At 36.3% G+C, this 25,322-nt stretch overlaps 6 protein-coding genes and 2 long non-coding RNA genes across 9 annotated transcripts; 4 read left to right on the top strand and 4 right to left on the bottom strand.

Annotated features, from left to right (window-relative positions):
* Window positions 1-78: 78 nt before the first annotated feature.
* On the bottom strand, window positions 79-2,039 carry LOC106099780 (pre-mRNA-splicing factor CWC25 homolog). Its single transcript, XM_013278436.1, has 4 exons — window positions 1,853-2,039; window positions 1,565-1,777; window positions 1,200-1,487; window positions 79-945 (listed from the first exon to the last, which is right to left on the bottom strand). The coding sequence occupies exons 1-4, from the start codon at window positions 1,868-1,870 to the stop codon at window positions 130-132; spliced, it is 1,335 nt and encodes a 444-aa protein (XP_013133890.1). The 5' UTR covers window positions 1,871-2,039; the 3' UTR covers window positions 79-129.
* Window positions 2,040-5,278: 3,239 nt separating this feature from the next.
* Window positions 5,279-10,357, bottom strand: LOC106099919. Its single transcript, XR_001225405.1, has 3 exons — window positions 10,271-10,357; window positions 6,326-6,462; window positions 5,279-5,316 (listed from the first exon to the last, which is right to left on the bottom strand). It is a non-coding gene; the product is annotated as an uncharacterized LOC106099919 (long non-coding RNA).
* LOC106099917 (Krueppel homolog 1-like) lies at window positions 7,087-9,312 on the top strand. The gene is made up of 2 exons (XM_013278609.1): window positions 7,087-7,215; window positions 7,923-9,312. The coding sequence occupies exons 1-2, from the start codon at window positions 7,209-7,211 to the stop codon at window positions 9,038-9,040; spliced, it is 1,125 nt and encodes a 374-aa protein (XP_013134063.1). The 5' UTR covers window positions 7,087-7,208; the 3' UTR covers window positions 9,041-9,312.
* Window positions 10,181-10,581, top strand: LOC106099918. The gene is made up of 2 exons (XR_001225404.1): window positions 10,181-10,247; window positions 10,339-10,581. It is a non-coding gene; the product is annotated as an uncharacterized LOC106099918 (long non-coding RNA).
* Window positions 10,582-11,239: 658 nt separating this feature from the next.
* LOC106099526 (small nuclear ribonucleoprotein-associated protein B) lies at window positions 11,240-12,361 on the top strand. Its single transcript, XM_013278089.1, has 2 exons — window positions 11,240-11,383; window positions 11,579-12,361. The coding sequence occupies exons 1-2, from the start codon at window positions 11,381-11,383 to the stop codon at window positions 12,140-12,142; spliced, it is 567 nt and encodes a 188-aa protein (XP_013133543.1). The 5' UTR covers window positions 11,240-11,380; the 3' UTR covers window positions 12,143-12,361.
* Window positions 12,362-12,953: 592 nt separating this feature from the next.
* Window positions 12,954-18,365, bottom strand: LOC106099894. Of its 2 annotated transcripts, none has more exons than XM_013278580.1 (5): window positions 17,811-18,365; window positions 14,902-17,684; window positions 14,359-14,594; window positions 13,661-14,151; window positions 12,954-13,390 (listed from the first exon to the last, which is right to left on the bottom strand). In XM_013278580.1, the coding sequence occupies exons 2-5, from the start codon at window positions 17,676-17,678 to the stop codon at window positions 13,058-13,060; spliced, it is 3,837 nt and encodes a 1,278-aa protein (XP_013134034.1). In that variant the 5' UTR covers window positions 17,679-17,684; window positions 17,811-18,365; the 3' UTR covers window positions 12,954-13,057. The 2 variants fall into 2 exon arrangements, with proteins under 2 accessions (XP_013134034.1, XP_013134035.1); XM_013278581.1 differs by having other exon boundaries at window positions 17,815-18,365.
* Window positions 18,366-18,745: 380 nt separating this feature from the next.
* LOC106099531 (ATP synthase mitochondrial F1 complex assembly factor 2) lies at window positions 18,746-21,255 on the bottom strand. Its single transcript, XM_013278095.1, has 7 exons — window positions 21,167-21,255; window positions 20,744-20,897; window positions 20,335-20,528; window positions 19,944-20,054; window positions 19,496-19,676; window positions 19,303-19,418; window positions 18,746-18,964 (listed from the first exon to the last, which is right to left on the bottom strand). Exons 2-7 carry the CDS (start codon window positions 20,856-20,858, stop codon window positions 18,818-18,820), a joined length of 864 nt encoding a protein of 287 aa, XP_013133549.1. The 5' UTR covers window positions 20,859-20,897; window positions 21,167-21,255; the 3' UTR covers window positions 18,746-18,817.
* Window positions 21,256-21,930: 675 nt separating this feature from the next.
* Window positions 21,931-24,998, top strand: LOC106099853 (repressor of RNA polymerase III transcription MAF1 homolog). The gene is made up of 4 exons (XM_013278532.1): window positions 21,931-22,659; window positions 23,014-23,134; window positions 23,475-23,752; window positions 24,021-24,998. The coding sequence occupies exons 1-4, from the start codon at window positions 22,454-22,456 to the stop codon at window positions 24,082-24,084; spliced, it is 669 nt and encodes a 222-aa protein (XP_013133986.1). The 5' UTR covers window positions 21,931-22,453; the 3' UTR covers window positions 24,085-24,998.
* The last annotated feature ends 324 nt before the right edge of the window (window positions 24,999-25,322 follow it).

The raw sequence follows: 25,322 nt of genomic DNA, 5'->3' as shown, positions 1-25,322 counted from the left end.
CGCTTTATATTTATATCATTTTATTTATTGATGTAGAAAAATTATTCATATTATATTTTAAATGCAGAAATAAATGTATACTTTACAAAGATTTGTTTTATTTAAGAAATGTATAGGTAACAATAAATGCTATCTTCTTGCGAAGTGTTCATCCATATGCCTCTTATCACGCTGTATGTAATGTCTGTTAGAATGGATGCGGCTTTCGAGAGAGTCTGGGAGAGCCCGCGCTTCATGTCGCGAAGACCGAGGAATATTCGCTTTCTTTTCTGAAGCGTCTTTTTCCGCTAACTGTTGAGCAACGCGACGGCCACGCTGTATCTCCCGTTCTGCCCCTGCAGCTGCCATTTCCGCTAACTTTGCAGCCTTTTCCTCTTCACTCATACCAACCCTCCCTTTGCTTCTGGTATCTTGTTTTACTTTCTGTGTTCTATCATTACGATCATATGACGATGTACTTCGTTGGGTACTCCGCTTGTAGTCTTCGTCACTTGAGTCACGACGTTTCTCTCTGCTATATTTTCTATCTAAAGTCATGTCCCTTCTGTGTTTCTTTATTTTCTCTCGCTCATAATCATCTTCACGTTCAGATTTTCTCTTATGTTGTGTTTCATCTGATTTACTTTCTTTGTTTTGTTTTCTAGCATGTCTTGAATCTTTCTTACTTTCCATTATTTCTTCTTCAGAGACATCAGAATCTGAATTCTTCTTGTTTTTGTGTTCTTTTTTACTTTTCTTTTTCTTTTTCTTGTTTTTTTTCTTCTTTTTATGTCTGCTCTGATCTGAAGATGAATCAGAGGAAGAATCATCATCTGAATCGAGCAAAGTTTTTAAATCAACCCCCTTTTTTGCTCCTAAAGCATTTAACTTTGCTGCTAAAATATTATCCAAGTCATTGTGTTTCTTCTTTGATTTCTTTTCATCCTTTTTCATCTTTGATTGATCCTAAAAATAAATGTGTTAATTTAAAATTATATTAAAGACAATATCAATTGTCTCCCATGTATGAGTAACTACAATGAGTAATATCTTCTGAAAATGGAAACCACTCATATTGGGTACCAAAAATATGGTGCTATATTAAGTATTAAAGCTTATGTAATGTGTTTTAGCTCAAAAAGAACATGACATGACAAAAGAACAGCAACTGTTGTTAAAAATGTTACCAAATTAAAATATATTATAATAAAAAAAATTACTTGTTCTTTCCGTAACAACTCTGTAAGGCGACGTCGTTGGAGAGGGTTATTCAACAGTGCTGCTCTTGCAGCTCTTTCTCTCTCCTTAATCAACAACAAGGGATCTTCTCTAAGTTTCCTAACTAGATCAACTTGTGTATCACTAGACATAGCTGTCATACTGGAGCCAACAACTCTCCGAGCCACCGCTGGTATAACATCTTGAGCATCTTTATCTGCCCGATCCTGATTACTATCAATAGATTTGCCAAGAAGATAGTCTTCCTGTTGTATCTTTTTATCTGGTTTCTATAAAAAAATATAAAAACAATTCAATGTTGTAGTGACTTAAAACGAAATATTATCAAGTAAGCAAGGAAACATACATCATACATCCAATGTAGACGGTTATCGTTAGGCGAGCTGCCACCACCAGCAGTACGTTTCGCTATTTCATTTAACTGCTCTCTGTCCCTCTCCTCGGCACGTTCCCGCTGCAATTCTGATATCCGTTTCTTTTCCTGTGCCGCCGCTTGTTCCGCTTTCCATACTCGTTCTTGATTTTTATAATTACTGGGATGCCAAGCTTTTTTGGTATTCTATAAATAAAACCAAAACATATAGGTTACATAGAAGAAAATGAATATAAACGTGAACAGGAAGAATCGTTTTACCAAATCTCCGCCACCCATTATTTGTGCATAGTATAATACAGCTAATTGTCGAAAGAGCAAGATGAAACCAGGAAAATATGCCTGATCTCAAAATGGGACAAAAATAACAGATACACAATAAACGAAAACGCTTTGAAACACAAACATAACTTTTGTAAACCAATTTGACATATGTTGACATTGACACTTGACGTCTGACCACAGACCACACATTTGATTTGACGCAACATGAACACACATTTGCTGTCGAAGATAAAATTTATGACACTGCAATGTAATATAAAATTTCATCTACATATTTATCCAGGTTTGTGAAAAAGTACAATGAAAGAGAACATGTTTTGTAACAATTTAGACAATTTAACCAAGGTCCATACAAAGTTGCTTACTTTGGGCGCTAGATGGGATTGAATGATTGTAAAAGTTTTCACGTGCTTCAAGTATCTCCAAACGTCTTTAAGATTTCGATTATATTTAAGTCATGCATTTGAATCAATAGTTTATTGAATTAAAACACATCATGATAGACCAAACCCTTATCATCATAATTAAATTAAATAATATTCTGGCAATAGTCCGCACAAGCACATCACACACATTTGCTCTTTGGATAATTTTAATTTATAATAGTTTTTAAACGGCTTAAAGGATCTCGATGAAATTTGGCAAAGGTGTAGAGTAGTGGAAGAACACATAGGCTACTTAGTTTTTTTAAATCCACGAGGTCGGAGTCGCGGTCGAAAGCTAGTCTCCATATAAGAGTAATTTGTCATTTGTAATTGTTTATCCAAAACTTACGTTATACCTAACCAAAAGGCAATAGGTACATTTTTCACGTGAAAGCACAGGATTTAGGTCTAACCTCTGGATCTATTACCTACAATATATTTTGTGTTACAGTAAGAAGCGAGGTCGGTCATTCAACCTTCTTGAGTCCATTTCGTCTTCCCCGACTAGACTGGCGTGCCGCCTTGACTGTCGGGTCAACGACTCCACTCTTACTTACATAATTTCTTTTAACATAAATAGATATGTACTATACGATGGATAGGAGCTTATGGTCTTTAAAGTGAATTAGAATAATGCAAGATTTTTTAAAATTACGACATAAATTTTACAGCGACAAACCTTACACAAAGGAAACTCTGTATTTCTGATTACTGTTCAAACCATTCCTATGATGAAAAATTAAAGATGTCAGCTTACGACGCTGGCAGTAATTTGCTTTATTCTACTTATAGTACATAACGTACTGAATATGTATCCATTATTATCAGTCACTTTTTAAATACATTAATGCTTTATGTATTTCAGAATAGCAATTAAATTAAAAATCACGTACCGTATCTTGTATAAAATATGTGACTAGTCACAAAACGATCAATAAATAGGTTATCAGGATGACGACAGTCGACGTACGTAATATAATTCCGTTTTATTAAATCTTCTAATAAACAGTCATTTGGTTGCAGAAGCTTCAATATTTCTTTCCCGTCAGATTAAATCGAATCAGATCATGTCCCCATCGAAGCTTAAACTATCCTAAGTCAGGGGACTGAAAATCTTACTTCATTTCATGTTAAACACTCGTAATAAATGCAAAAGTTTTATGACTGTTACCAGGTAATTCCATAACTCTATGTTGGCTGCAAGTCTAGGTGAACTTTAACACAAAATACAATATAGAATAGCGTATAGTAACTCTGGAAAAATGTTCGGTTCCCGTGAAATAGGTTTTTTTTATTTTTATAATTCAACAACTGCGCAAACAAATGAAAGCTGTTTGATTAATTCTATACAGACTAAGTCACGGGCAACAGCTAGTAAAATTCGATATTTTTGTGTACGTTACACGTGTTTGGCGCTATCTTTTAAATTAATTTAAGCAAGATTTAAAAAAAATAACTTGTTAAGGAACTTGCATGTAACCTTGACATCACGATAATTGTGGCGTATTATTATTACTCTATTATAGACGACGCCACGTGTAAAAAAATTAATAAATAAGTAGTTTCACTTAATAATTTTTATCCATTTTATTTTTAAACTACAAATAACTTTCTAGTTTTAATATTGATAATTATAGTCTGATAATTGTTTTTTTTTAATAACTCTATTTTTGACAATCATGCCATTCACTACTTTAAGCTAGTGGGCAATGTTAAATGATAGCTTGTGTAGAAAAAGTAATTTTACATTAAAATTATTATACAGGACAACGATGCGCGTTGAGTCGGCGCAGCGCTCGGCTACACGAGCGAGGCGGTGGGGGTCAGTTGCGGTCGCGTTGAGGAAGGTTGAATCGGGCGCACGCGCCGGCGGCCTCCGCACCGCGGTTCCGAACGTTCGCTGACCGAGCCGCGCGTGTCGCCGCCTCGCCCGCACCCCCGCCCCGCCGCCACCGCGCACCTACCCTCCTCCACCGCTACTCCCCCGCCACACAAAGCACCCTGCACCCTCCGGCGACGCCCATTTAAACTTTCATATACTCATTTCCTACCTTAGTTTAACTGTACTGCCACTTCATTTTGTAAAACATAACATGAAACATAATTTTATTAATAAATATGTATTGTTAATTAGCAAATCCATTGAATTATAAAGTAATCAACAAAACAAAACAGGTCCGATAGAGGTGTGTTTTATTCTTCCTCAGTGTCTTGAGACACTCAGGGATACATATTTAAAGACACCTCGCTCATCAAAATATACAACCATTCTTACATACTTGAAAAAAAACATGCATACATTCGTACAAAAAGATAATACCTACTTGCATTCTAATGAAAAATGTTGATTTAAAGTCGGATATTCCATTAATCATTGTTAGGATCAGGTAGAGACTGGTATTGTTAGACCGAGACCCAGTTTAGGTCACTGGCGCCACTCACCACTATCAAGTTTAATCAAACATACAAACAAGGATCAAATACATGTAAGCTCAAAAGTCGCAATTAAAAAACATTGCTTCTAAATGTGAATGTATTTATGACATTCAAAGACCTTGTCCTGATACAATCTACCTAACAGCCACGTGAACACATAAAAGGATCGTTCACCATTTCCTTTTTTTTTCGTTAATTAATTCTCTTATATTAAAATAGGTAAAAAAAACTTGACAATATGTAAATTTTGCTAAAAATAAAATTGACATGGTACTTACAACGTGTAATAATCAATTAAGCTATTAGTCCAAAAACATTTAACAATATTCATATCTCTTGGTTTTAGTAATCATATTTTTTTCTGTGAGTCTGCATTACGATTAAATTCCTTGTTTCTGGAAGCTTCCCGTTTATATTTGTAATAAACTTGTTTCTAGTCCCCTCTTTCTAGACTTCGTTCGCGTGGTATTAGAAAACATACGAACTATATAAATAACAAAAAGCTACGTATCCCTCGGGAACCGGACATTTCTCGGGGATGAACCTTATCCCATGTGTACTCCAGACTTTGTTTTATATCTGTGCCAAATTTCAATAAGATATGTTGAAACATTTCAGAATGATTGAGTAACTTAATTAACTAAATTAATGAATCCCAGGAGAACTGTAACTATTCCCGGGATAAAAAGTACCCTATCTGTGCTTCAGACTATGCTTTAAACCAAATTTCATGGAGATGCGTTCAGCCGTTTAGGCTACAAACGCTAACAAACATCTATCCATCGTAACTTTCGCATTTATAATATTTATATGATATATGATATCGGATTCGGACGTTTTTCAGTTAAAACTAGATAAATGTTCAGTTGTAATTATACTGGAATAGGCCACATTTTTTTTAAATGTAAAAAGTTGAGTCTTTTATTTTTATCTTTATCGTTTGGTACTACAATTTAGTTACATCGTTATCAGTTACGGGGAACGTTATGCAATTTACTTACATAAAACCCGATTAAACGTTATCGATATGTGTGCAAAAATATACATATCTAGTTAATATTTTTTTTATTTCCATACTTACTCCTTTTATACTCATGTTAATTTTTACAGTTTCCCCTACTTTACCTACATAAAATGTAATCATTACCAATTTCTTAATATTTATAGTTAAGTTCATAATGAATTTGTCAATCAATGTTTTTAAAACAGAAAAACACGTTGTCTAAATGTTGTACTTTTCATTTGCACGTAATAGAAAATATATTACGCACACCATATTCAAGTAAAGATACTCTAATAATAATTACGGTATGCAGAGCCGGGCAAACAAAAGGAATTTTCGTTTGGATCACATCGACCTTTATGCCATATACATTGCCCTAGACAGGCAGACATGAAGTATAGGTAGGGGCGAGAGCGGGGCTTGGGGGGCTGGAGAGACGGAGGAGTCACGCACGCGCGCTGCTATCGAGAGTTCACACGCGCTACGAAACCGCGGTGCGCCTCCACGTGGCGCGCCCGCTCGCCCAACCTTCAGCCGCGGCAGTCTGTCGCGTTTACACGTTCCACTATACCTATACATACATACTTGCATTATTATTGTTCCTGACCCAACACCAGCGGCTCCGTGTAAAATACTTTTGTATTCAAGATTATTTTGTGATTTTTGAACATGATTTTGTTTTATACGTTGAAATGTTTAAGCAGGTAGTTTTAATGTACTTTCTGAAAATGCAAAAATACAGCTTAATATCGCTAAAAACATTAAATATGACAACAATGAAATCAAGGTTTTTATAATTCATCTACATGTAGGCTATCTACCTAAATACAATTCTTAGTATGTCGCGATCCTGAATTATAAATGCGTTTGTAGTGAAAATTTGGCTAGGATGTGAAGCCAAAAAGGTAAAAAAAGTTTATTTTATTGCGGTACCCTGGGCCTGTTTCAACTGGAATACAATAAGTACATGTAATGAAAACAATTATTAAAAGATTGATCCAACCTACTTTTATGTATTGATTAACATTTAAAAAAATATATATTAAAAAAAAAGTTTTTAGATATAAGGTAATGTAGAGTTTTGCGTTAAACAAATACTTTGTAAAACGATTTGTTGCAAACCTAAGTAATTTATTTTATTGAGGCTCAGAAGATACTTTTGTGTCGTTACATTACGAGCACATGAAAAGCGATCGGTGGTCGCTGCACACAGACAGGGTGCGAGTGTGTCGGCACGAGTGGAGCACGTCAGCGGCACTGTGTCGGCCAGTGCCGGCTGTGCTGTGCCTGTGTGCGCGGCGTAGAGGAGAGCGGAGGACACTTGCGCCGGCTCCGGCTCGCGAATTCCGCATTCGGCCGTGGACCGTCAGCGAGCGCGCCGCCCAGCCGTTTGCTTCGCGATACGCAACCTACACCAACACTGACGCCATTGAACCGCGCTTGACGAATTATCAATCATCATTGCCTAATGATAGGTAAGTGTGCTATTATTTTTATCATTCTAAAATATATTTTTTAAATTCCTTTATAAATACATATATTTTTATTAATATTATTTTATACTAGTATTTTTATTTGCTACTTAGTTATGCTACGAATTTAAAATGTGTCGTGTACTTTTTAATACACATTTTTTAAAACTTTTACAATTACTTTTAATGTTTTTTAAAGTTATATAGACTGTAGCTCTGATATATAACCATATAGACCCTTACTGTAGATACTGTATAATGCCAACAGTTTACATCAATTAGGAAAACCATACCCATACGCTACACATATAATATTAGTGTATTGCACGAGTCCACGAGTAAAACGAAAGTGGGGAGAGTGCGGGTAGCGGGGGGAGGCACGGTGCGGATACGGGGTCGGCGGCCCAAACACGTGGAGGCGCGCACCGTGGCTTCGCCGCGCCGAAACCGCGGTACCGGCCTCCACGTGCAGTCGGAGGACATTCACTCCGCCTCGTTCCTCGCTCCTCTCTACCCGTTCTCGCCCCTTTATGGCCCCGTATGTGCATCCTGATTTTCCTGATCGCCGCATGCCGTACACAACAGACATTGCACTGTGAACGGTCGTCGCGTTTGAACGCGCGAGTATTAAAATAAATATTGTATAATAGTCGTAGCACAAATAATGAGTTATACGCAGTCTCTTGAAATCGACATTATTCGTTCGGCAGGTGAAGAGGAACGTATGCACCAGTGCGGGGAATGCGGGCTGACGCTGTCGACCCGCAGCGCGCTGACAGCCCACGCCCGCTCGCACCGCGTCGCCGCCGATGCCCACCGCTGCGACGTCTGCCACAAGACCTTCGCCGTGCCGGCGCGGCTCGTCCGTCACTACCGAACCCACACGGGCGAAAGACCTTTCGAGTGCGAATATTGCCACAAGATGTTCAGTGTTAAGGAGAATCTGCAAGTTCACCGGAGAATTCATACTAAGGAGCGGCCGTATCGCTGTAGCGTCTGCGGCGCTGCCTTCGAGCACTCGGGGAAACTCCATCGTCACGCCCGCATCCATACGGGCGAGAGGCCCCACGCCTGCCAGCACTGTCATAAAACTTTTATTCAGTCAGGCCAGCTGGTCATTCATATGAGAACGCACACCGGAGAAAAACCATACCGCTGTCCGGCGCCGGGTTGCGGAAAAGGATTTACATGCTCGAAGCAGCTCAAGGTGCACTCCCGCACTCACACGGGCGAGCGGCCCTATACCTGCGACATCTGTCTGCGAGACTTCGGATACAACCACGTGCTCAAGCTTCACCGCTTCCAGCACTACGGCGAGCGCTGTTACCGTTGCACAGTCTGCGACGGTACCTTCAACACAAAGAAGCAAATGGAAGCTCACATATACAAAGAGCATGGAGCAGAAACGCCCCGAGCAGCCGCATCTTTGTCTACCGCCCCAGGGGCTGGCAACGGCAATCCGATGTGTGACCTGGTGAAGGTGGCCTTGCAGCAGATGCCGCCGACGCCGCCGAGCTCGCCGCCGTCGCCGCCGTGCACCATCACGATGATTCCCGCCGCGTCGCCGGCTCTCGTCCCCGCGGCCGCCCCCGCAGTCGATCCGGCGCCCGCCCCCGCCCCCGCGCCCACCTCCAATCCATCCCCATCCCCTTCGCCCCCTACGACCAGCCTACAATTCACTCTCGCTCCTTCCTCTCTCCCGCCTAGAAAGCGAAAGCTTATTCCTTATCACGATTCGCTATCCGAGTCCGCGTCGGTGTCGGTGCCCGCGGTGCGCCACACATCAGTGATACAGTTTGCGCCGCCCGCCGCCGCCGGCCTCTCCTAGCATCACTTAGCATTCAATTTGTAATTAAATGTTACATTAAGTCGTAATACTTTATTATTATCGAAGGCTGTACATTATGATGGTAGCGTTGGTTAATTTGTTTTAGTAAGGTGTAAATGTGATTGTTGATTTGCAAATTTTCCAATTATGTCTGGTACATGCAAGAATGATTGTTTCTATCTATAACTTGGTAAAAGACTAATTAGTTCTTTAATTAGATTAATTGTAACGTCATTGTTTACTAGAACCACTTTTGTATTTATCTTTTATGTGTTTACTCTTAAGTAAAAATAATATGACAAAACTTATTTTTTTAATTGATTGATACCTAATTTCTCTCGTTTTCGAGAATAAACTAATAGTCTACCTACTGGGGATGTCATTAGAGTTCGTTGAATATATTTCGTTGTACCGTAACCAATGTTCTTATCGAATAAAATAATTGAGTCAACGGAAACACTAGTGGCCAGGTCAGTTGTTAAAATACAAATAACCGGAACACATAGTTTGGTGTCTACATTACTTCTACGAGAACGTTACGATTTCGCTGTAACACCATAGGTAATGGCGTACATACGACGCATCAAAAGGAGGTGGATTGTAGATAAGTGATTTCTAATCTAATATTACTTATGCCCACTTGGTCAAATAATTTGGCGGCCTTTACAGTAATGGATCGAAAATCGAAACGAGGTAAACTTGAAAAAACCTGACTAAAAATATGACATTTTTGTCATAACTCATGAGGGCCAAAAAATCTAGTGATATTTAAAAAGGTGATATGCAATATTTTAAATCTAAATCAATATATTGAACTGTTTACATTTTTATTTTATTGTTAGTGTGCGTTAACTACCTATACATTGTTTTCCCCAGATGTGAATATTTTTACAATAACAAATTATTAGGTACTCAAAAATTACTCCACGGTTAAAACATGATGTTTACAACTTGACAATAATCAACAATGTCTTATAGGAAAGTCAAAATTTCTTTATATCTTCCGAAATTTTTTCATGTTTGAAATATAAACAAACTATAAGCAAATGATCTACTACTAATGACATAAAAACTATTAATATTTTATTGTCTCACGAGGAGAAATCCCTTATAAAAATGGCAACATTTACTGGTGTAGCTGCCATTCCTTCATTGGTCGAAACAAGACGTTGTCAAAATGACATTATTAGTTCAAATATTTTACAATGTAATTATGGAATTTGTTATTACCATTACAAGAAATTATTCTCGTAGGTATTCCGTATTCCGCAATATATCGAGGTATTCTTTTATTCTAGGCACATCTTGGGCACATCATAAATGCTGATGCCATAAAGCCATATAGACATCCAAGGATCATAAGCCGTTGACAATTTTTTGAACTAACAATGTCACCTTGAAAGCGACATGTTTTGACCAATGAGGGAGAAGCAATTGTAGATGTGAAAGTCGCTGTTTTTATTATTCCAAATTTCCAGAAAAAAAATGTGCTATTTTAACATGTAGTTTTATTACTGTAATGTAAGGATGATGCTAACTTATGTACGTGTATTTATTACAGTGAATTCCAAACACTATACTAAACCTACCTCGTCTTTGCTTAAATAATCTAAAAGCTGAATAAATTTGTGAAATGAATCAATTTAAACAGTAAACAATTACTAAGGGAACTCAGATTATAAGTTGAAAATTATTGGCATTTTTGGATTTTCATTTCAACATGGAGAATTTCGAAAGACGGTGGGAATTTTTTGCTCACTGGTAACTAAAAACTAGCAGACGTCCTCTGTCATTGTCAAATCTGCCATACAATTTAAAATTCCTGGTTGTAATGTTGTAATAACATTAAAATAATTTAAATAGTTAATATATGATATATCAATAATTAATGAAATAAGTGTATTTACAAAACATTTTCTTACAGGAAAACTGCAAGTTCCATACAAACCCAGCACAGAATAATGTTAATCAAAGACGCTTACGCTAAGTTACGATTTTAATTTCTATTCCTACATTTACGTTTAGACTCGTGTATTTTTGCATTTTTATGTTTTCAATTATACACCATTTTTACAAATTGTTATTAAAAATGGTATAAATAAATTCTTTACTCTAAATGAAAAAACACAAAACCATAAGCTTTAAAACTTCCAAATATAATAGAGCTGACAACACTAAACTTGATGCTTGCTTGACATCTGACTTTGACGATATTACGACGCCATGTTTGTGTTCTAATGTCAAACAAATGAAAAAAGCCGCCGGTTCTGTTTCATAATTCTTGTATTCCTACTAGACATTGTATTTATCTTAAATTAGCGTAATAATCACTAACTAAAAATGGTGAGTATTAATATTGTTTAACTATGTGATGCATCACCATAATAAAGGATACTTTATTTTTGATGCTTTGAAGTTATTTTGTTTTTGAAGTTATTATGATGTATGATTAGATTTTTGTAACATTTAGCTATATATCTCTTAAACATTACTATGTGCGTCAATGAAATTAAACAATAAATTAATTTTTCATTTCAGACGATCGGAAAGAATAATAAAATGCAACAGCATATTAACTATAGAGTAAGAGTTATTTTACAAGATTCAAGGACTTTCATAGGAACTTTTAAAGCATTTGATAAACACATGAACTTGATACTAGGGGATTGTGAAGAGTTCAGGAAAATTAAGTCCAAAAATAGCAAAACTGCGGACAGAGAAGAAAAGAGATCATTGGGTTTTGTGTTACTGCGTGGAGAAAATATAGTATCTCTTACTATAGAAGGCCCGCCACCGCCAGAAGAAGGCTTACCCCGTGTACCTCTACCAGGCGGTATCGGAGGCCCAGGCGCAGGCCGGGCAGCGGGTCGGGGCGCTGGTCCAGGAGGACCTCCTCCTGGTCTACAAGGACCAGCTAGAGGAGTCGGTGGCCCGTCACAGCAACATATGGCACCAGGATCACGAGGACAGCTCTCAGCACCACCTCAGATGCGTGGAGGACCTTTGATGGGTGGTCCTCCGCCAGGTATGATGGGAGCACCTCCAGGAATGGGCCGCGGCGGTCCAGGCAATCGTGGACCACCGGGAATGCGCCGTTATTAATTCTAAGTGATGTGTAATTTTAGTATTAAGACAAAAGAGTGCATTTTGTGAATACACCATAAGCATCAGTAAGTTTGAGTTTAATTATTAAATTTTAGCCACTGACATATGCCAGGCACATGTTTTAAGTATTTAGGGTTTATTAGAGATAAGTTTATTTGTAAGGAATACTGAATAAATTTTACATAAAATGTCAACAAATAAAACTATTAAAAAATACATTTTGTCAATTTGCTATCTTCTGTTATATTTTAAGTTTACTTGACTTCCAAGTAAACTTTTCATAAAATGTCATACATAATGATTTTTTTTTTTTAAATTAGACAGTCATTACATGATATTATTTTTTATTTAATCTTTGAATACACCTGAAACAATTTAAAAAGAGGGATAACAATTGTTTTAAAACAAGTGTTGAGTATGAAAATATATAGCCTAAAATGGAGGGCTTTTTATTAAAAAGATAGCCTGATTACTGACATCCTACATAAATAAGTAGTATGTGTTTTTATGCTTTATTATAATGCTAGCTTTCCTCGCGACTTCATCCGCATGGAATTAAAAAAACAAATGTGTGTAGCCTATGTGTTCTTCCAAATTATGTTCTACATCTATGCCAAATTCCGATCCAGATCCGTTCATCCGTTAAGGCTACAAATTCAAACATCCATCCATCTAAACATTCACATTTATAGTATTAGTATGATTTATTATAAGGTAAATAAAGTAATTAAGTAAAGATATGTAGTTAAATTGGTTTATGGTTTATGCTTCTTGGGATATTGTACTAATAAAATAAACAAGGAAGAAATTAACTATAAACATAATATACTTTATTTGTAGATTCATGTATGTAAAATTTTTAATACAAATACACATTTAGATATAGTTAATAGATTATACATAAATAATAAATTAATGACAATAACCGCAAGAAGGATGACATCGTTTGCCGTCGACGCCACACCTGCAGCCGGCGGTGGTGTCGCCGCGGCCTGCGGGCCCCCAGCGCCGGCCGCGCGTCACCCAGCAGATCTCAGTTTTACACGCCGAACATTTTACCCAGTCACAGCCCCACTTCTTTGTGATGATGGCACTGCACTCCGGACACTCTAGAGCTTCGCCACGGCGTTTGAGTGAATCCAGCAACGCTTTAGTGCCCGCATCAGTTTCATTCGTTTGGGCTGCTGTGACGGCCGTGCGAAGTTTCGTTTGGTAATGTTCACATGTTTCGCCGTCGTGTATAGCCTAGAAAATAAATAAAGACCTAACTCCTATAACTGACAAGTTATTGATAGAAAATCACCTAGTACTCTAGGCTTTAGATTGTAAATTGAAATTGATTAATTGCAAAGATACAGCAAATACGCTTAGAATCAACAAGAAGATTAAAGAAACGCTGATTTTTTTTAGACTAGTACAGATTAATGATCTATTTAATTTCATACCGTGCGTTTTGTTGTAGATTTGTATGAATTATACGAATGTTAGCTGTTAAAACACTGTGATATAAATTACCTGACAGGGCACACAATTGTTGCATTTGCATACTGGACATGGGAACTTTCTGACTCCAGGTTCACAGAGAGCCCAGCCCGTACAGTCACTGGTACGACAGTGGAATGCGTTTCGAGTTCCACATTCGGCGGTGGCTAACCCTCGAGCTAGCCAACGCTCATACTCCTCGGTAGATAACAAGGCACGTATTTCACGCTCTTGTAGCATTCCAGGACATCCGATAGCCGGACACGACACTACCGCCTCCTCGCAATGCTTTACAACATCAGCGAGACAATCTCTACAAAAGGTATGGATGCATTCACGAAGTACAACGCCTCTCCCGGCTTCACATTCGTCCATGCAAACGCCACATTCAAACGCGTCCATGTTTGGAACAATTGCTTGCTGCTCTAGCTTCATAAGTTCCTTATAAACCTCCCCAGCTCCATTACCCATTTGCCGATCTTCGCTGTTTCTACTGCCATCGCCTGTTACCTCCTTCTTTGTTTCTGAAATAAAGATTTATTGCCACATAAGGAAATTGTCGCAATTTACCTTGTAGTTGTGCTGATAAGCGCAAGGATGAAATACGACGGACAGACTACTAAATACTATTAGATTTTTTAATGACCTTCGAGTCCGTTAAATGTTAATAATCCAAATTAATAATAACCTTATTTTTAGATTTCTCGATATTATGATCAAAGAAGACATACCAGACTCTACTATACATAAGTAGAAGGGTGCACTCAGATCAGGACCAGCTAGAGTTGCTAAAGGTGTTGAATCATTCAAACATAACGTTCTGCCAACTATCCAACGTTGTAATTTGGAATCGAGTCCCAGTGATGCTTCCGCCTGCCGCCGCAACTCACCCATCGTTGCTTGTTTTGATATTCGAAACTGTATCGGGCCGCGAGTGGTTTCCTTATCCTCAACCCATATCTTGATTCTGCAAGTAAATTAAAAGTTGTTTCAGGTTTTGCAAACAGAATATGAGGAGATGACAGTATGTTTTCTATAAGTAGTAACAGATTACTGTTTACTAAACATTTTTTGTTTAAGTGTTCATTCTGTAATAACCCTAAACAGAAGAACTAAACTTTTTATTGTTGTAAGAATAACACAATCTTTAAAGCTATCGACCACGTGAATCGTATTTCCATTTGTAATAAAAAGTTTTTCTACTTACTGGATACCATTTACTAGATTTTGAAATTAATTGAAGTACAGTGCGGTAATATTCGTAATATACTTACGCCATTATCTTATTTTCTCCATGACTAGACTCTATACCAGAGGCCTTCTGTTTTAAATTTATCTGTGAGATTGCGATTTTATCTTCTTTCGATGTTCCTTGGTCTTTTGACGTAGAAGGTCTGTTCGTAGTCTCGTTCGCGGCACTTTTGTTTAAACAAGGGACTAGTGATTGTTTTTCTGACGATTCTTTTTGCTTTGTTAATTCATTATTGACCTTCTCCTGCATGGGAACTCTGTTTAAACCACCTACCGTGTTTTTATCATTTTTTTCTGCAGCTTTTGTGTTAGAATCTATAATTCTTGGAATAGCGGCATTCCCAATGATTTGTGAAGAAAAAGACAAAACGGAACACGACAATCGAAGTTTAGCGAGTTTAACAGCAGCTTCGGCAGCTGCTTGTTCATCACCTGTCGCTATAGATTGTTCTAATTGATTCACAAGCTGTCTTCGCCTGATATGATGTTCCGCTTTACTGATACATTTCTCCTGCTTGTCTTTGGACGATGAAGGTGTAACCCCTAAAACTTTACATACAGATGTATTTGTGCTATATTGGTTTTTTGTAATTGACGGTGATGCCATTTGCTTTTCCTCGGGTTCTTTCTCACTTGGTTCCGATATTTCTTTGATAGGCATAAGAGGTCTTTGATTTATCAATACTGTAGGAGGCTGTGAAATGACTGCAGTTGATAATGATATAACATCGGGTTTAGGCCCTTTAATGTTCTTTGAATTCCCCTCCGATGCAGATTTAGGTGATGTCATAGGGCGATAAACTGGATTCAAAAGCGATGAAATCCTTAAAGGTGTGTGAAGACTCGGTGCACTACTCGTACTTGAAACTTGAATGTTATTTTCGTTTGTTTTAGTTGTTTTCTCTTCACCACATTTAGTGGATTTCACATTTTTATCTAGACAGTTTTCTGCCGATCGCTGCTTTGATAGATAGGTTGTATCAGTAGTTGCTGTATTGACTTCAATTTCCTTTTTTTGTGTCTTCCCACTTGTTGGCAGTTTCGTAATAGAAGAACTTACAGAAGTCTGTGTAAGTGTTACTTCAGGTTTAAGATTAGCTAGACTTTCTATGGGTCTTGGTTTTGATCCTTCACTAACAAACAAGGCTGGTGTTAAATTTTTGTGTTTTATTTCTGGGGATATCTTTGATTTTAATTGGTTCGATATTTCTGGTTTTACGTCAGATGAGGCCTTAGAATTATCAAGTAATTTATTTTGAACTGTTGGTTGGTATTTTTTAATTTTTTCCGCACCCTCAACATCAACTTGTGTTTTTAATAATGATTCTTTCTCCTGTACTGTAGTATGACGAATACCATCCTTGTAAGTAATAACAATTGGTTCGTCTTGTGAGTTTTTGTTCGTCATATCGTTCGGTATATTGGAAACTTTCTTAGATTCAATATTTTTAGAAATTGCCATCATAATACTTTGGTCTGTAACATTCGATTTAATTTGATGAAATACAGAATTTTGTATCCCGCTGGTGGATGGCTGCATAATATCTTCTTTAGCAACTGTTACATCTAGTTTCTTTGAAGGGCTTTCGTTTTTAGTAGGTGGGTCAGATATGTGTTTCTCCCGCGAAGATCCTATTCGAAGCGTAGGACTTTCAGTGGGTAATACATTTTGTTTAGGTCGCTTAGGAAGAGAATCTTTCATTTCCTTCAACATTTCCTTTAGCTTTTTCTTCTCGTCTTCTTCATTTCGTTTACTCGTTGATGCAATTTTCCTTAAGTCATTATCGGTTTGCGTGTATATATTTGAAGCTACATTTGAATTTAGATTATTTTGTAAGATATTACCTGTATATTTGTTATTCAATACACAATATGAACAAGTTGATACCGCGTTATTGTAATTTCTAAAACATTGAGTACAAATCCAATTCTTTGAAGGATCTGAACCGATGTCATTAACAGAAACAGTTCCTTTTGCTTCCAATAACTTGAGTTTCTTGTTTTCAATAATTTTAGCTGCTTGTTTATCTAATTCACTAATGTTTGGTAATAGTTTTACATAATTTGACTCTATCGAAGAATTTCTCTTTTTATTGTCAAAAATTTGCTTCAAAAAACTTTTATCAGTTTTCTTTATTTCTTGTTTAGATTTTTCAATATTGATGTCCACAGAGACATTGTTAGGTAAAGAGCGTCTATCACAATTAGGCTTTGGATTCATTGGTCCAGAACGTAAAGCAACGCTATTGTCGACTATTAATCTATTGGGTGGTTGAGGAGCTGGTCGTTTCCTTGAAAAATTTCGTGGAAGAGAAGAAGTGACCGTTGGGGGCAAAGGTGCACGTCTTTTACCAGGTACGTAAGGAGCTCGCCTCTGAAAGCTTTCGCTCGCGGCTCTTCGTCCCCGTTCAATATTATTTCCGCCGTCGGATATATTCCTGCGGTCAAACGGAAGGCTAAATGCGTCGTATCTGTCGCCGTTTTCTCCTTTAAATAAACCGTATTTCCGATGAAGAGTTAGGTTGCGTTCTCTTTGCCTTCGAAAATTTCGATCCCGCACCCTTTTTTTATAAGAATCAGTGGGCGGACTGAGCGGCGGCAAAACGATCGGTTCTGTTGCAGCCTTGTAATTCAAGGGTTCTAGGAAAGCAAAGCTGACAGCAGTGCGGTCAGACCCAGCACTGGAAAGGCTCTCGCTGGAGATGGAGCGGTCGTCGCGTCGGAGCCACGAGAACAACGTCCAAATACCACCGGAGAGTGGTCGCGGACGCGGTGCCTCCGCTTTTATATCGCCGTTCATCACCTTCTGAAAATTCAAACAGGACAATATAAATTACACTTGAACAAGGAGTTGATATTATTTGCAATCTTTACATTTAAATATGCAATTTGAAAATCACTTTTATCTCGAAATAGTACAATTCATACTTACTCACTCTGAAACCATGAGAAGTAACAAAAACCGAATCTAGAGCATATTAACCTCGATTTCGCACGGATCGCGATATATTTAAAGCGTTGTTAACGCCCTTCATCGTAAGAAATATTCAATTAGTAGATTGGGGCAGAGGTCAAACACGGCAAACAATCATAATGTAACAACTTTTGTCAACGACCACAATTGTCAATAATAGTGTAGTGTACGGCGCGGAGGCGGAGCGCAGTGGAGAACAAAGCGAGGTCGCGCGGCCACTGAGTCGCCAGCGCCGGCCGCCCGCCGCCACCACCCGTCGCTCGCCGCCGCCCGCCGCCTGCAGCGCGCCGCCCGATCAGCTATATTTAGCCCAACTTCGCGATTCACTTTTTGCTATTTCTATTTCATTTTAAAACACTCGGCCCCACTTAAATTTGGATACTTCCCGACTTTTTAGTAGCACCTCAATTGTTACGCTTAAAAATTGTAAAGATGAGTAATACAGGGCTGTATATATTTCACAACAGTACCGGTCAAATGAAGGTTTCTATATTCGTAACATAACTGAGGCAATTTATTCGTAAAATTATTTAGTATTGCATACGCGGCTGAATTCTTACTACTCATTCATGTCACTCTTTACAAATGACGTAAATTTTTTAGTCCTATTTAATTTAATAATATAATTATAACCGATAATGAAATTAAATCATTTAATTACTCATCCAGTCTAGCCTAGTTATCTGGACCGCTCTTGCTTCATCTCGACAGTCCAACAGAGTTAATAAAATTAAACGATAGTATCCTTTGAGCACATGTGGGTACTGAACAATGTCACGTACCTGTAACAACCGTACTCACGCCCATTACCAGACGGGTAGGCAGCGTTTACAGATTCCCATTTGGCGCGTTTAATATTCATGATCCACAATCAAGGGAATAAAAGTCGAGAAAATTATTGAAACAATTTAATCTTCTAAATTACAATCAATTATTAATTTACTGACTAAATAACAAAACATAATTTATGATCCTTGCTCGCTGCGGTTCTTAACGGAGAGGGAATTTTTCTCAACGGCGGCGTGTATGACGAGGCAGGAGGCGGCGACGCGCGCCGTCAGCTCCGCCTGGTTCAGCTCGTGCGCCCACGGCACGCGCCCCCAGCGCACTAACTAATACAAAACAACCCCCTTATTTTCATATAACCCCAAACATTCAAATTTATATAAAAGATAATTTATAAAAAACCTATATTAACAATTTTACCTTTATAAAGCTGTTATCATAGATTTATTACAAACAGGCATGTTTGTATCATCAATTCAAGTAATTTCCAAAATAAATACGTACTCGAAAATCACACTGCCGGTTAGTGGAATGAGTTAATATAAATTCTATTCCCATTAAATTTGACTATGGTTATTAAAATATTGGACTCCAGGAGTTCTAAACTGACAAAACTATTTTCTACTTATATACTTGATCTTTACTTTCTAATTGTTAATGTTACCTGATATTCCTCTTCCAGTCGGGAGAGCAGCACAGCCTCAGTTGGTTCCAAGTAGCGATCAACACATGCCAACATCAGCACAGGCGATTTTAATGCCTCCATTCCAAATGTAAACGCTAAAACATTTTTATGCATCTCTTGTGATTAAAATACATATATGCTGTAATTCTTTCAATTAGAAAAATAAACAAACCATTTAATGCTGCAAAATCATAAGACAGAAAATGACGCGCCAACGCCTCTCTCGTCTTGATGCTGACTGGAGGAGGCTCCAGGTCGTGAGATATCTCTTGTTTGATACCAAACCTTTTTTCAAACCATTCCAACACTGGACCCCACTTTTGTTCTTGTAATACTCTTAAATCTTTTTCTTCCTGTATTAAGCCATATATTCCCATTAAAACATATAAAATGTTATCAGGTTTGTGCTGTTATTTTGAATTAATTTTTTTTCTACTATCTAGTATTTACAGTGAGAAGTTTGCATGGACAGTATCATGTCATGTAATATTATTTTTTAAATCCATATCGGCACATGTTATTTTTTAGTTACCGAAATAGGCATTACTTATTCTCAATTTTTTTACTATTTTTAGAGATGCAGAGTTATTAATTTCTTTTTAAACTAATTTGTTACTTACATCTGAATAAAAAAACAGTGTGTCTGTGCTTAGATATTCAATCATATATGTTGTTATATCATGTGAAGTCAATTTTCCTGGATTATCCAATGCTGTGTTGCATAATGCTGTCTGAAACAAGGTAACATTTATCCCAAAATATAAGACTCCAATTTTAAAAAATTGCAATTATTTTAATGTTCCACAAATTTTACATTTCCCGTGAAAAAAAACAAAAATTGTCTAATCTGATGATTCTAAATTTAAGTTAAGAAGCTGACTTTAGAACTAGCATGTCCATCAGTCCAAACTTCATATGAGTAAACATTTATGGAGTTTAATTGTGACAAAAATATAAGCCTTTCCTTTTCATAATATTTATACTATGATATGTATACCATTTAATATTTACCAAGTGCATAGAAGGCTGTGCAATAGTCTCATCTTGTGCATCCCATTCAGCCGCAATAGCTCTGGCTAATTGTTCACTACCAACTTTAAGTACTTTCCCATTAGGAGTTTTTAGTCGGCGATGATCTAATGTTATTTCCCATTTGTCATTGTTTTGAATAATTTCAGTACGACGATAAAATCTCTTGTGAGTCGCTAAAACATAATATAAATTTAATTAACCTCTCTTTTGGTTTTGTTTGTTGAATTTTACTATGAAAAGAAGAACCCAAAAAGGTGGCCACCATACATTAAAGATTTACTGTGTTTTTGTTTCCTGATGTATATTGTATAGTTAAAGTAGTTTTTGCTTGATAAAGTTTATATCATCCTTTTTCAATTCAATTATTTTAAACACATTTATCACTCACCATAAAAATGACATCCAAGTAATTTTGGACTTTGATGTCTTACTAGCTTACAGAAAGGTTGACTTGACTTAGACAAAGTTTTGAAAATAGAATAAGCCAATGCTCCAGGAACCATTTTGGATTTTGTTTACAGGATTTAGATATCAAATAGTTACTGCAAGGAAATGTTCAATGACTAAGTCTCATTACAAGGAACTTGTTTTTTTTTTATATTACTTGCTTATTTATACATCCACAACTATACATTCTTTCTTTCATCTCTCATCAATCTTAAATATCACATTTATCCCAAATGTGAAAGTTTGGGTTAAGGATCTTCGACATCATATTTAACTCTTATTTTGCTTCTTTATACAAACTTATACAATGAGAAATTATACGTTTGTATAACTTAGGTGTAACTGTTAATTAAAAATCTTTTACATTTTGAATTTGCATCCAAATAAATTTGATATTTATTTCTTCAATGCAATTTCATATTGAATCGGATTTGACACTTGTCTCTACTTGACATTGACATTAAAACCTAGATAGAATATTTAATTTTTTTTTTATGCTTTGGTTACAATATCTTTAAGCCAATGAGAAAAATGACAGGTTAGAATAAAGACAAAATAATTAAAATAGAAGTGAGAGACTCTGTGAATGATGATTCATTCTAGGGATGTTTATTATTATTTTTTTCTATGAAACGTAGGGTTGCTTTTATTTCCTTTCTTTCAACTTAATGGTTTTCTCTAATTTTCTCAACTAATTTAGTGGTGGGGTGAGGTGACTCTTTCGGTTTAGTACGTATCATCGTGATACTATCGGGTAAAGATTTATTCGTTGAAGAGGAGTGAAGCTAACGGTTAATTAAACAAAGTGTAATCCTCATCCAGGACCAGGATACAGTAATAACATAGCACAATAGGCTTAAAAGTAAGTCATATCAATATGATGTCGGGATGAGTTAAATTACTAATTATAAAGATTAAGAACAAATAAAAATTGCTTAGCTTCGTACTAAAACTGCTTTAATAATTTTTTTCTTTACTTTTTTTGGTAACAGCTATTGGTATAAGGAAAAACCATAACAATCTATCAAAAAAAAACAAAACCGTTCTAGAAACGTTAAAATTCCTTGAAATCGGTTTTCAAATTAGTAGACTCACATCACTATTGTGCTTTGTGTTTGTGTAATCGTACTGTTTCGTTTTTTTTTACAGACTCTTTGCTTTGAGTATTGTGTAATGATACTGTGATTGTGAGTTTAAAATCCAATTTTACTTCAATACACCCTCAATTGTAATCAAAAGTGTAAAATTATTAATTTGTTGTGTTTATATAACTTTAACAACGATGTCTTTCATGGATTTTGTTCTTTAACGATACGATTTGTGTTTGTGAAAATTTGTGGGACAACAAGTGTAGTGACGCGCTATTGTAGACAGAGGGCTCAGCGAGCTAAAAATACACTGATACGAATTCTAATAGAAATTAGAAAATCTTCACTTCTTCTCTTATTTGTGATGTTCCCGCATCCCATCAGCGCGGAAGAACAGAAGTCGAATTTAATTCCGAGTGTGAATCTTCTCCATTCAAAAAGAAAAGGAATATTCATACACCCCTCTGCTATGTACAGAAGTAATGCACCGTGCTGCAAATATACAAGCACAGCATTTATAACGAGAAGTTTTAGAGGGTAAAGTACAACTCAAAATACTGAAGATGAAACTTTTGGAAAGCGGTCGCTTGGAAGCGCTTAGCCGCGCACTTTCGATCTTGAACGGCGACAGCGCCGTGCAGGGTCGTGTCGAAAGTTACAGCTGTAAGATGGCGGGAACCGAGAAAGCGTTCTACAAGCGTTTTACTGCTGATGGGGAGACCACCCATAACCTGCAGGCCCTGTCACCTCCGGAGGGGGTTACATACAGGTATGTTATTGTATACCTTCTTTATATACAAATATTTTTTTGTATTTGTTTGAAAGCATCTTGCAGTGGCAAATTTAATGAAACTCATATAATTCTTATTAGATTACTTTACAAAGAAAATGATAAGTAATAGAGGATCATTACATATTTACTTTTTTGTTACTACACTTTTAAAAATACCTACATCAACAGAAACTGTAATGTCAATGACACATATCTTGTAGCAATAACATTCTTACATAGTTGTTATTTACTACATAAAGATTGTATTTATCTGAGAGAGAGTATTTACAAAATATATTTTGATAGAAGTTTCACCGAGCTATATTAAAGCAAGCAATATAATTGTTATAGTCGCAGCCTGTCGGGAGATGAGGATGGTGTTCTCTGTGACACAATATCTCGGAAGACATTGTTCTATCTGATTGCAACATTGAATGCGGCATTCCCTGATTATGATTTTTCAATGGCAAAGGTAAAACATTTATTTAAAGTTCTTAAATAAATATTCTACATGTTTTTTGTTATTCTCTTTTGCTTATTTATGCTTGGTTTGCACTTAGCAAGTAGCACTCAACAACTGGACTGGTATGCAAATGGCATAATATTATTGTGTACAGGCTATGCCTTGCTTACACCATTGTCTAACTGGACAAATGTGAACCAGGCATTATTTTGTGAAAAGAAAAAATTAAACATCAATAAGAATATTTTCTTTTATCTTGTTATTTTGACTATCTAAAACATGATTTACTTTAAGGTTTTAATTTTATAATTCTGTAATATTTGTTACAATAATATATTGTAAACATCAGAGCAGCGAGTTCAGTGCGGAGCCGTCGGTGACTTGGGCGCAGGGTGCGGTGGACGCTGCACTCTCAGCAGTGGGCGGCGCGCGCTGGCGGCAGCTGCGACCGGCGCTATGGGCTGCTATAGATGACGAGGTGGCGCTCGCTGATTGCCGCATCTATAGCTATGGACCAGACCTTGCTAGTGACCCGTTCGGAGAGCCTGGCTGCCTCTGGACATTCAACTACTTCTTCTACAACAAGAAGCTCAAACGGATTGTCTTCTTTACATGCAGAGCAATGAGGTAATGAATTTCTGTGCACATAATTTCCTTAATATTACATTGTGTAATGCATAACTTTTTATACAAATTATTATAACATGACAAACTTTGCCAATAAATAGTTTTTGTTTGAAAGACATAACATTTTGATAACATTTATTTGTACTCCTGATACCAAAGATTTTTTCACGAAACAAAATTTTTAAAGTGTTATATGGATTTGATTCTATGAATCGCACTGTATATTATAGAAAAGATATACAGCATGTACATTTCCTTCTTTTTCTAGCCCTGTGTGCGCTGTTGACTCAGGCGTGGACTTTGCTATGGACGAAGATGAAGAATATAACTAAGTTATCATAACTTTATCTGTACTGCACTTATTTTTTCTTCTTTCATCATATATCTACAATTATATAACTAAGAGCTAGTTAGCAGAACATAGAAGATAATCTTTATAGAGTTAGTTATTGTAATTTACCAATCAACATTGTTAATAACAGAGGTGATTTTGTGTCAAGTAGTTCACAAATTTACAAACAGGATTTATTATAAAAATTAATGTAAGGGTTCAATTCATATTTAAACGAGTTGCAGGAATACCTTTCTATATGTTTTTGTTAGTGACTAGTTAATTGAAATTTTGTGTAGTATGTTTCAATCACAAATTTTTAATATTGGTGCTTGGTGTAGAGATTATAGAATCTATTTTATTTGCGTCGTCTTTGTCTACTCAAGAAGAGTAACAGTCATTAGAGGTTATTAGATATTAACAATTATCAACATTTTACTTTTGGAAGCAAAGGTACATGTTTCTTTACCGCAGTGAGAATCTTTCACATTCTTAACACTTGTCATGCCGAATGCATGTTCTTAATTTTGATCGAAATTAATATTAATGTAGTAAGTAATTAATACCAGATATTAATTATTTACGCAGTTGTTTCTTCATTAGACTAAACATTTGTTTACAAATTTTTACTCAAAATAAATAGTACATTATCAATTTTTGTTCAATCTAAGGTAGATTTAAGCATTTCTCTTTGTAGTTTTAAGAAGTGAGAACTTAAGTTTTAATAGTTTTTTAAGAAAAAAATCACTTTGTGTCCAAATGGCACAAGCAGATTTTAAATAGACTATTTTGCACAATTTTTGCATATAGCATTGTCACACAAAAAATAATCCATTCTCAATAAAGGTAAGTGTTAATAAATGTTGTAATTATTATAAGTTCTAACAACTAAAGATTTAGAACTAATGATCGATGCCCTAAGAGAAGTTTCAAGAAGATAGTTATTTCTACTTTATATAAATACTGCTGGAAGTAAAACAGTGTACAAAGGCGTTGATTACAGTATAATACTAAAAATCTGACGAAAAGTTGATAAAAAAAATATTGGAAATGGGTTGTTTAATTTTAACTTCCCATACATAAAATATTTATAATTTCTGGACATCTTTAAACGTTAAACATGGTTCATTCATATCTACTATATTAAATTTAATTATAATATTGATGATTATCGTAGCTAGGACTACTGATTATTTAACTAAATTTATTAATTCTTAACAAAGTTTAGATGTGATCTGT

The sequence above is a fragment of the Papilio polytes genome, unplaced genomic scaffold (genome assembly GCF_000836215.1).
Source record: "Papilio polytes unplaced genomic scaffold, Ppol_1.0 DF824102.1, whole genome shotgun sequence".
NCBI lineage: Eukaryota > Metazoa > Arthropoda > Insecta > Lepidoptera > Papilionidae > Papilio > Papilio polytes.
The sequence above is the reverse complement of the archived record's forward strand: the minus strand, read 5'-3'. Positions and strand labels throughout refer to the sequence as shown.

Excerpts from the sequence above, each read along its gene's own strand:
- LOC106099894 (XM_013278580.1), bottom strand. The coding sequence starts at position 17,678 with ATGAACGGCGATATAAAAGCGGAGGCACCGCGTCCGCGACCACTCTCC. Across the intron at positions 14,595-14,901 it reads GGAGAAAATAAGATAATGGC|AATCAAGATATGGGTTGAGG; the intron begins GTAAGTATATTA and ends ATTTACTTGCAG. Across the intron at positions 13,391-13,660 it reads ACAATTGTGTGCCCTGTCAG|GCTATACACGACGGCGAAAC; the intron begins GTAATTTATATC and ends TTTATTTTCTAG.
- LOC106099531 (XM_013278095.1), bottom strand. The coding sequence starts at position 20,858 with ATGGTTCCTGGAGCATTGGCTTATTCTATTTTCAAAACTTTGTCTAAG. Across the intron at positions 20,529-20,743 it reads ACTTGGATGTCATTTTTATG|CGACTCACAAGAGATTTTAT; the intron begins GTGAGTGATAAA and ends ATTATGTTTTAG. Across the intron at positions 19,419-19,495 it reads TGATTTTGCAGCATTAAATG|CGTTTACATTTGGAATGGAG; the intron begins GTTTGTTTATTT and ends AAAATGTTTTAG.
- LOC106099780 (XM_013278436.1), bottom strand. Across the intron at positions 1,488-1,564 it reads GTCTACATTGGATGTATGAT|AAACCAGATAAAAAGATACA; the intron begins GTATGTTTCCTT and ends ATTTTTTTATAG. Across the intron at positions 946-1,199 it reads AGTTGTTACGGAAAGAACAA|GATCAATCAAAGATGAAAAA; the intron begins GTAATTTTTTTT and ends ATTTATTTTTAG.
- LOC106099853 (XM_013278532.1), top strand. The coding sequence starts at position 22,454 with ATGAAACTTTTGGAAAGCGGTCGCTTGGAAGCGCTTAGCCGCGCACTT. Across the intron at positions 22,660-23,013 it reads CCGGAGGGGGTTACATACAG|TCGCAGCCTGTCGGGAGATG; the intron begins GTATGTTATTGT and ends TAATTGTTATAG. Across the intron at positions 23,135-23,474 it reads ATGATTTTTCAATGGCAAAG|AGCAGCGAGTTCAGTGCGGA; the intron begins GTAAAACATTTA and ends TGTAAACATCAG.